The sequence below is a fragment of the Montipora foliosa genome, chromosome 12, assembly GCF_036669935.1.
Source record: "Montipora foliosa isolate CH-2021 chromosome 12, ASM3666993v2, whole genome shotgun sequence".
NCBI lineage: Eukaryota > Metazoa > Cnidaria > Anthozoa > Scleractinia > Acroporidae > Montipora > Montipora foliosa.
Window position 1 is genome coordinate 38,771,986 of NC_090880.1, and position 10,000 is coordinate 38,781,985.

At 38.1% G+C, this 10,000-nt stretch overlaps 2 protein-coding genes across 3 annotated transcripts in view; one reads left to right on the plus strand and one right to left on the minus strand.

Annotated features, from left to right (window-relative positions):
• The window catches only part of LOC137978877 (ubiquitin-ribosomal protein eS31 fusion protein), a 6,622-nt gene extending 1,916 nt beyond the window's left edge, over positions 1 to 4,706 (minus strand). The window contains exons 1-4 of the mRNA XM_068825991.1: positions 4,671 to 4,706; positions 4,497 to 4,566; positions 3,321 to 3,375; positions 1,390 to 1,577 (exon numbers count right to left, since the gene is read on the minus strand). Coding sequence (XP_068682092.1) covers positions 1,390 to 1,577; positions 3,321 to 3,375; positions 4,497 to 4,544 — 291 coding nt within the window. The 5' untranslated portion in view covers positions 4,545 to 4,566; positions 4,671 to 4,706. The remainder of the gene's footprint in view (positions 1 to 1,389; positions 1,578 to 3,320; positions 3,376 to 4,496; positions 4,567 to 4,670) is intronic.
• Positions 4,707 to 4,899: 193 nt separating this feature from the next.
• LOC137980351 (uncharacterized) overlaps positions 4,900 to 10,000 on the plus strand; it is an 8,022-nt gene continuing 2,921 nt past the window's right edge. The window contains exons 1-2 of one of the 2 annotated variants that reach the window (XM_068827767.1): positions 4,900 to 4,935; positions 8,549 to 8,629. The gene's annotated coding sequence lies outside the window, so the exon portion shown is untranslated. Of the gene's footprint in view, positions 5,016 to 8,548; positions 8,630 to 10,000 lie in introns of both variants that reach the window. The other variant, XM_068827766.1, reaches the window with a different exon arrangement.

Here is a 10,000-nt window from a genome sequence, read left to right on the forward strand (position 1 = left end):
AGGCAGGTATTGAGAATGAAGAATATTATCAGCTTAAGAGGTGTAATCTTGATGAAACACCCCATTCTCATGACCACCCAAAAAATAATCCATGGTACCGGTACTACACCTACGACTGTAGTTAGTAGAATGAACATTTCCATCAGGGAATGAAACAATGGAGGCTGGTTCGAAGGTTAAAAGGTTAATTTCCTTCATTTATTATTTTAAGATTATCACACCATCACGCCTAGTAATATTATTTCCTGCAAGTATAGTCCTGCAAGAATGCCTTCACTTCCAAATTTCAGGGTCTCTGGTTTGAAAAGCAGTCATTCCAGAGACTTGGAAGCTTCATGTCTTGGAAACATTCCTCAAAATAATTTCTTTCCACCACAAAAAAGAAGATTTAATGGAAAGACATAATAATAATAATGTTCTGGTAACAAATCTGTCAAAGTTATCCCTTCTCCACCTGAAATTGACACCTACATGTATAAATTATAGGTTTCAATCCAGCTACAGATGATGTTACCCCCCAATAGACCATTCTCCAAAATAGCGGGAACAGATTTGAAGAAGTTAAAATTAAACTAAATGAAAAACTGATACCAGAAATAGAAAGAGCACCTTTGCTTAAGTAACGCTGCAAAGTTTCAGCGTATTAAGTGCTATATCAGCTGAGAAAATGTAAGTTGAAATTTCACAAATTTGCAGACGTTTGCAAGGCTGTTGCCTAACAGGAGCCCGGTAGCCTGGGGCTCCCAAAGAATAGCTCTGGGCGCCTTAATTTTTCACAGCAACACCTTTCACTTCATATGTTGGGCTCCTAAGTTCTCAGCGTTTAGCTATGAGGGCCCCTTTAAAATTTTCTTAAGCAGCAGCCTTGGTTTGTAAAAAAAAACCGATACTGCATGAATCACGAGGCCATGAGTACAATATCGCTTTTGCGAGTGAAATTTACTTTGGAATTCACCACTTTGGCAATGAATTTTTCTTGCACCGCATGAGTTTTAAAAGAAAACAAGTACATGTACACCCTCAGTGAGCGAATGGAAAAGGAAAAAGCCATTTCAGAGTCAACTGTCAATAGCCAGTAAATAGGAATCACGGTAAAATTAGAAGACAAAAAAAATTTGTAAACTTTTCATTTTTCAACTTACATTTTCTCAGCTGATATGCCAAACCTTTGAAGGGTTACTAAAGTTAAGGTGCTCTTTCTATTTCTGGTAAATATTACTTTTTAACTTTAACTTATTTTAATTTTTGGCCGCCATTTTGGAGAAGGGTCTATTTGGAGTGCTTTGTAGATGTGAATGGGTTAAAGTAATTTGATTTCCTTAGGTGCAATAGAAATCAATATTTCTAACCTTATTCACTGCAGACACCATGACCATTTAAACATCATACCTTCTTCTTCTTGTGTTTGATCTTCTTTGGTGTGGTGTAGTTCTTCTTCTTCCTTTTCTTGGCTCCGCCTCTCAGACGAAGCACTAGATGCAGAGTGGATTCCTTCTGTATGTTGTAATCACTAAGTGTTCGCCCATCTTCAAGTTGTTTGCCAGCAAAAATTAATCTCTGCTGATCTGGAGGAATACCTAAAACAAAATGCAACTTAAGATCAGATAAAGAAATCAATGGTACTACAGTGTAGGTAGGAGACTGAATGTTTCAATTGTAGGAATGAAGGAGTTTTAACCCCTTCCATCCTGACAGTGAGACTTGTGTATTTTACTCTGCCTAACGTCAAACGATTTTACTTATCAGTGGTGGCTACTTTAGGGGTGAACGAGTAAAGTCAGGTTTCAATAAGTATCAACAGCCAACAAAAAGTGTTGACCACTTCAATTTACGACGTCAGACACTATTTTCCCTAAACAAAAAAAAAAAATTAAAGCCAGATTCTTTCAAACCTAAGATTAAAATTCATTTTGACATCTAAACAAGACAATTAATTTTGCTGTTGAAATTTCGTTTTTAACCCTTTCCTTCCTAAGAGTGACACTTACAGATTGATGATTATTTTTACTCGTTGATGGGGACCTCCCGGGTTGAAAGGGTTAAAAATGGCATGTCCCCAGACACCCCTAGATAGAAGGACCATACAGCTGTTTACTCCACTCACACCAGCCACCAATTTCAAATTTTACTGAGCCCCTAACTTAAGTGCTGGGTCCTTCATTAGGGAGTCACCCTGGTTTAACTCTGGCCTGGAGGTCATTTATGTGGGCTGAGTTTCAGTCGATCTCAATCTGACTCCGAGGGTTTTTCTCCGGGTACTCCGGTTTTCCTCCTTCATCAAAATAGACTCTAGATCAATAACATTCGGGGGGATGCCCTCATATACATGTAGGGATAACCTCTGGTATCTCTCCCTTTCATTGTATTGAATGAATAAAGTTGGTATTTATACAAAGTGTTCTTGGCAAAAATATTCTTATAACTACCTGTAAGTAGGGGTGTAACGCTTAATTGAATTCTCGATTAATCGCGATTATGACCGTGCGGTTCAATTCACGATTATTTGATTCCACGTTTTGATTTTGGTTCGATTTTTTGCATACCTTTCCAAAAGTGCCCTCAGTGAGTCATTATATTGTAAACTTAGAATCCAGATCTCAATAAGATGTGCATTTTTCATTGACAATCGATCAAAGACGCTAACTTGCAGTTCTTGTGCCATGTTGCTTGGTAAAAATGTTGCCCCTCTACCACCCCTTGAGAATTTCCAATAAGGCAAACCATGTGCGTGTTCATGGTCATGTTCTCAAACATGGCGACGAATGACCAAGCGATTGTGAATCCGCCTGCTTCTTTTTGATCCGCAGTGTAGAAATATTATGGTTTTCCGACTGAAGACGGAACAACAGACAAGTCTAAAACTATCTGCAAAATTTGCTTCGCAACTTTCAAGTATTGTGCCGGTTCGACCTCAAGCATGAGCGTACACTTAAAAAGTCAACACAGCATTGATGAAAAGTCAGAAGTGTTGCAGTCAAAGACGGCAAAAACTTTGCCGGGTACCAAAAACAGTACTGAAACTGGACAGTCAAAAATTCAGGATGTTCTGGAGAATAAGTTGCCGCGGTCTGGCAACAGAGCAACGGCAAGAACGAAGTCTATTGGAGTTTTCATTGCAAAGGACATTGAGAGTTTAGGGTTGTATGTTGTTTACATTGTGTATCATCTTGCAAGAATTAAAAATCATTAATATTTTGCATAATCGAATCGAAATAATCGAAACCGAAAGGCAATAATCGAAATCGAATCGAATCCAAAGGAACATGAATCGTTACACCCCTATAACTAAGCCCAAAAACAAATCCATGAAAGGACCATACCCTCCTTGTCTTGGATTTTTGTCTTCACATTTTCGATGGAGTCACTGGGTTCCACCTGCAAAGGAACAAAAGGATCAGAAAAACAACAGCGGATTTAACTCTTTCAGTGTTGGTGTTGACAGTAGTTGACTTCCAATTACGTAAATCATTGTGGATGTTGACAATAGTTGACAAGAGAAAATAACCGATAATACTGTTCCAAGTTTAACATTTTGATGAAATTCCTTTCCCACGGTGTGAGCAGTAGCCAGCTTTCACTGTCAAGGTGTACCCGAACAACCACAACAAAGGAAAAATATGTTTTCAAAATCATGAGTCCTGGGGAGAAATGGATAAAATTGCTCTTTTCCAGCGAAGGGGTTGCATGTGCAGTTACCATGGACTCCCTGTTACTTCGAGTGCAAGGAAGGTTGAACAGATCGGTGGTTTTTGTACAATGTAGTACCACTGTTTTTCATTCCAGCCATTTCTCTCAATGACTATTAATCCAACTTAAGGATAATAATTTATAGAAGCAACACTAGAGAGATTTTAGTTGTGTCCAGAAATGCAAGTAATAAGAATGGATGCATTCCCAATTTTGACATCCAACATTGACAGAATGCATAAATGGCCGCTAAAAATGTATTATTTTGTTTATGTGCTAATTAGACTCACTAGCCTCGCTCTCAAGCTACATTTCTTTTGTATTTTGTCCATACTAACGAGGCTAGTGAGGCTAATTAGCACATAAACAAAAGAATATTTTTTTGGCCGCCATTTATGCATTCGGTCTATGAACTGTCCCATTAAGTCAAAGCATTTCCTTCCTATTTCTAACAATAAGGTTAGAGTTAAGATTAGCAGTTTTGTTAATGAAAACTCAGCCATATGTTTCGCTTTCAAATGCAGTTATTTTTGTTAACAACAACAACAACAGTAATAATAATAATAATAATAATAATAATAATAATAATAATATTATTATTACCATTATTATTGTTACTCTCATCAGCTTGGGATACCCTGTGGTTCATCACACACCAAGGAAATTCTTCGAATCAGCAGAGCTTTAAATGAGACATTTGGTACAGTTATTGTACGGGGTGGGAGATTACAAAATACCACAAAACTAAACTTTCTTTATACATAGTAAACACAAAACCCGCAATCAAATAGAAACACAGGCCTACAAACCTCAAGGGTGATAGTTTTCCCTGTCAGGGTTTTCACAAAAATCTGCATTATGGCTCCGCTTCAGAATTTCCTGACAAATAAAAGAGAAACAAAACAACAGTATAGCTGAGTGGCTCGAGCTAAACTGACCGTTAAAAGCAAGGAAAACCGTGAAAGCCGATGCCACATTCATACCTTCACCAGTATGGCGGAGAAGCACGAGAAAGAGAATCAGATGGGGTGGACTCCCCGCTTTATGCAGGGCTCGCAACCGCTGGCTGTTTGTATCGCTGTCAATTATGTTAATTGTCGACGAAAATCAAGATTCAACCTCGTTCCCAGGGTCTCTCTTCTCTGCCTCCATTGTCGTTGAGACAATGGAGGCCAGAGAAGAGAGACCCTGGGAACGAGGTTGGACCAAATTGTTTTCTACGAGCTTGTCGATTATTCGGCTTTAAAGGTATGTGTAGTCAGAGTTGCACTTTTATGTTCCAAAAAGTACGAAAAAGGCGACAAAATATGCTGTCAACGTCTTTGAAGGTGAAGAAAGTTACGAGTAGACTTTAAGAATAATTTAGTACCTAAAGATAATGTAATATTTTTAGTGTAGAGACCCCTTTCAGTTAAGGAGGACAAAACAGTAAGACTGTTTTGCATTTAGAAGGTTTGTTTCTCTCAGGGGACAGATAAGGGTCTATAAGCTTACGTGCAGCTTGCACTGTTGTAGTAGGAAGTGATTAATTTCCTCTATTGCTTTCTACACAGGCCTTTCGATAGGGCTATGTTGTTTTACCTTTTGGAAAGTAACCCTCGCCCTCCATTTGGCTAACCCTAGGCGTAATTACGGTTTGTAGGCCTAGGGTTAGCCAAATTGAGGGTTTTGGGTCTATTTTAAAAAGGTAAAACAATGACCTGCAACGAGTGACCAGTGGAATGTGACCTGTGTTTTAGACCCGCCGCTAGATAATAAGTCTCGCCTGCACACTGTGCTTTGGCAAAATACAGTTTGTGTGGGTGGTTTGATTGTCAGTAGACGTTGGTTGGTTATTGTTGTTGTTTTCGGGTGCTGGGATAGCGCAGTGGTGAGAGCACTTGCCTTCCATCAATGTGGCCCGCGTTTGATTCCCATACTAGGTGTCATATGTGGGTTGCACCGAGAGGTTTTCTCTGGGTACTCCAGTTTTTCCCTCTCCTCAAAAACTAAAAATTGATTTGATTTGCGTTAATTTGTTCATTTCGATTGAACATGTCCCCAATTAGTGCTCCAGTGCTAGAAAATTAGACGCTTAAATAAAGTTCCTTTCCTTTCCTTTCCTTTCCTTTGTGTTTTCTCCAGTAGATGATAGTTAAAAATCATTTATTAATTGGATTATGATTTATCCAGTATGTGACACCATTCAACCATCCAATAACTGAATCCAAAAGGTTTCACCAGCGAGGAACTCGGTGACACCTAACATTTCTCTCATCCTCTTCCAATGTATGTCCACCTCTATCTTATGATGAGTGTTGCTGGGAGCAACATTTCCTGGTGGCAACTTGTCCCTTATTCCTGCTCTAGAGACGATCCTTTCCAGATTATAAGATACTGTCTTTCTTTCTTTTATTCTTATAATTTCCCATTGTCTTGTCTTACATTTTGCTGTTTGGTGTTCCTGGTGATGTCCAGGATTGCTTGTGCACACAGAGTTCCCATGAATGAAACCCACAACCATACATGTCTGATGGAAGGCAGCCTTGCAAAGTGATTCAGTCACTGCGTCTTAGATATGGAGGCCAAAGGCAGGCCTTCTGATATTACACGATGGTGCATTCTCGCACAATCGGCCTCAAATTACATCCGATTGCCCAATTCACGAAAAATCACATAATTCGCAAAAGAACGCACAACATTCAAAAAATGAAACATAAATCAACAAGTTTCTCAGGAATTCCTGCATACACTGTAAATACGCCATTTTGATTTACCTTGGAAAAAGGCTAAAAAACCTTTGTCACCTTCGATTTCGTAAACATTCGAAGTTCAAGGCGTTATTTTGCATGTCAGGGGCCTGGTACGAGTCTCATTCTTAAAGAGTTGCCTATTGGTGTAACAGTCAAACATACCCTTTGTTCAGATTAGCTAATCTGTTCAGGAATGTAATACTGCATGTAAAAAGAAGCTACCGGTAGTCGTAGCATGCAGGAATATCAATAATTATTGATCATTCATTTGGCATGTCAGCTGACATATAGTGTCCTTTCAACTTTTTATGTGGTACACCAATAGTGCAGAAGACCTCATTTTTTTAAATTTATCCCAACTAATGTTGATCAAGATGCATAATTACTGCTCCCTTGTGTTCAAAATGTTTATAGGGCAGTGTTTTTTTTGCCCTGAAACCATATAAAACAAGCTTAATTAAAATTGCTCAGAAAAAAAAACGCATAATTGACATTTATCACTTAATTGGCCTTTCTAATCACATAATCTGCCCTGCATTTTCTCATCGCACCCTATCAAAAGGCCTGCAAAGGATTCAACTCACTCTCTTATCAATAGCCATAACTTATTTTGTTTTGTTTGGTTCGATTCATCAGCTGAGCTTGTGAAGTACAGCTAACTTGGGAACCTTTACCATATTGCTGGTGTTTCTTTGTAATTTTAAATCTGAAAGGCCCTTGTTTGTTTGTTTGCTATTTATTTGTTTGAGAAGGTTGAAATTTTGGCAGTTATTCAGCTGATGTGGACCTACATGTATTATACCCACACACCTATATACTCTGAAAGGACAACCACAACACCGGGGACTCTATCCCCTACTCTTCACAGATAGTGTCTGGCTTCTTTAAAATCCCGCAGGGAACTTGAGAACATGAAAGATATCAGTTTTGTGAGATGGCCCACAGTTTATAGTCCTTATCCGAGAAGACTTGAAAGTGTAACCATTTGCAGATGAAATTACAATGTCAGCACTTTCTCCTCCGTTATTTTAAGGTCCTGAGTGTTGATCCAGCCAGGGCTCGAACTCGCAATCTTCCACATAACAGCCCGATGCTCAACAGACTGAGCCATCGGTGTGAGGTGCCCGGGACCAGCCATGTATGTCACTAACATCCATGAATGCAATTAGATGCACGCCCAATTTTGACATACAACATGAATAATGTCCCTTTAAGTCTTTTGAGAATTTGCTACCTGTTCCCAGTTCAATAAGGGAAGTGTAAAGGTTTATAGCATTATTTCTAGCTTAGGGTACATGTAGATGCAGCTGTATATCCTTACTCGAGGAGCATCATTTGGGGACACTTTTTGATGTTAATTTTCTGTATTCCGAGACGCAAGTGATGTTGAAGTTGGAGAGAAGAGATAGGGGAGACGTGGTGATGCTTTATATTAAAATCTGCATGCATCTAATTCCTTGCATTTCTGGACATACCGTATTTTATCGGCTATAAGCCGAAGCCCTAAACTTTGTATGTTTATTTTTGGTGAGATGATTTTGAAGGAGAAATGAAAAGCATCCAGCTATAAGCGGTAATCATTATATGCTGAAAGATCAATTTTTATTAAAAGTTACAAGCCAAATACCCCTTTTGCCCTTGGATTTTAAGACAATTACGACTAAACATGTGTAAAAATCGCTCAGCTTATAGCCGATAAAATACGGTATCTGATGAAAATACATGTGTCTTCTGAAAATTGCTTTCCGATAAATCTCTTAAAGCTTTTTGTGGAACATCAGTGGTGGTGGTGTTCTGAAATGTGTTTGAGATGGCGACTGGCTAGGTTTTGTTCCTTTTGTTCATACTTTTTCCAATTCAAATGTTCTAGACTGAATTCTGTATTTGATTATTTGGTGGTGAGTTGTATCCTTTTCACTCTTTGATAGCACAGGTCAACACTTGTATGTATCATTAATTTTATTGTGTGATGATCAGAAAAATATACTATTTTGCTGGTACTTTCCATTCAAATTAAAAACTTCGTCTCTTTTTTACACACTTATTCATACTGGATTGAGTCTGTTTGTCTTAGTTTGTCAAATTTGAATTGTAAAGAGGATGACAAATTTGCTTGTTTTTTCTTTTAGGGTGCCATTAACAGCGTTCTTCCCTAAGTGATCTCCATTGGTTTGTATCTTTTAAACTAGCAGTAATCAAGGACTAGTGAGGTGGGTTTGATTCCTGTTTTGTCAGTGATGAGGCATTTGAAAGTACCGTAGTTGTATATTTAGGGGAGAATCGTTTTGTACCCTTTTCTAGTATTTTTCATTGATGAAGGTACCACACAATATTGCTTGAATTATCCAGCTAAGTGCAAAGATGACATCTACCTCTTGCCTATATCCCGGATTTTAAATATATAGAGAATATTACATGGCCGCACGAAGATAGGAAATTTCTCTTTGAGTGTTGAAACACGAGAAGAGAAATGTTGTATCTCCAAGCGGCTATGTAATATTCTATTTATTACACAAACACCAATGAAATACTAAATCATTTCACAAAAGGCATGGAAAGGTGCATTTTATATGTAACTATAGAAACAGTGATCTTTTCACACATGAACATAACATGTTATCTTCACTTGTGAAGATATCATGTTTTCGGGATAAAGCTCACTTGGTGTTTCATTGGTTTTTATATGATAATTAATGATTATTCCATGAGCGTGCGTTGGATATGAGATGATAGATAGCCAACGAGGCGTGTAGCGCTGAGTTGGCTATAATCATCTCATATCCAACAAGCGCGATTGGAATAATTGTTTTATTAAAGACGCCCCCAAAATATAGAAAACTAGACTGCAATAAAAATAAAAAGGCCCAAAAAATCACGTATATGCTTGCCGTGTTTGTAGATCATGGTATAATGGCTCATAACCCTTGATGGCTTGGCATTGCATTATCCGATGATCTAGTTTTTAATAAATACATTTATTTCATTCATCAAGTCCTTTCACAGATCTGGAACAAATGAGCCCAACAAATTAACAATAATATTGCTTTAATTGTCCAGCGAAGTGCAAGGAGCACATGTACCTCTCGTATAAGTATTTTGGTGGTCATCTTGTTGCTGATAATTTTATTCAAAATATAAGGCAATATTAGGTTTATGGAATATCAGTAGACGTTCTTGCAGGTTACTAGCCAAGCAGAGTGATTCCCTATAGAGTACAGCATGGGGTCTCACCGGACGGTCACCCATCTAGTCAGGATAAACTCCTCCCAACAGGACTTGCCTTTGTGGATAAATGGGAATCAATGTTTTGCCTTGGGCTAGCCGAACACTATCACATGATAAGAGTGCCTTCTCCTTCATCAAATATCAATTATCTTTTTTTTTTACGATAATTGTTATTGTATGAGCATGGGTTGGACATGAGATGATAAATTAACATAAATAACCAATGATCAGTTTTGCACTGAATTAAATAACCAATGATCAGTGTTGCACTGACTTATCCAATCTCATCTGCAGCAAGCGCGAATGGAATAACAATTATTGTTTTATTGAAAATTTTAACGTTCTGGATACTAGGA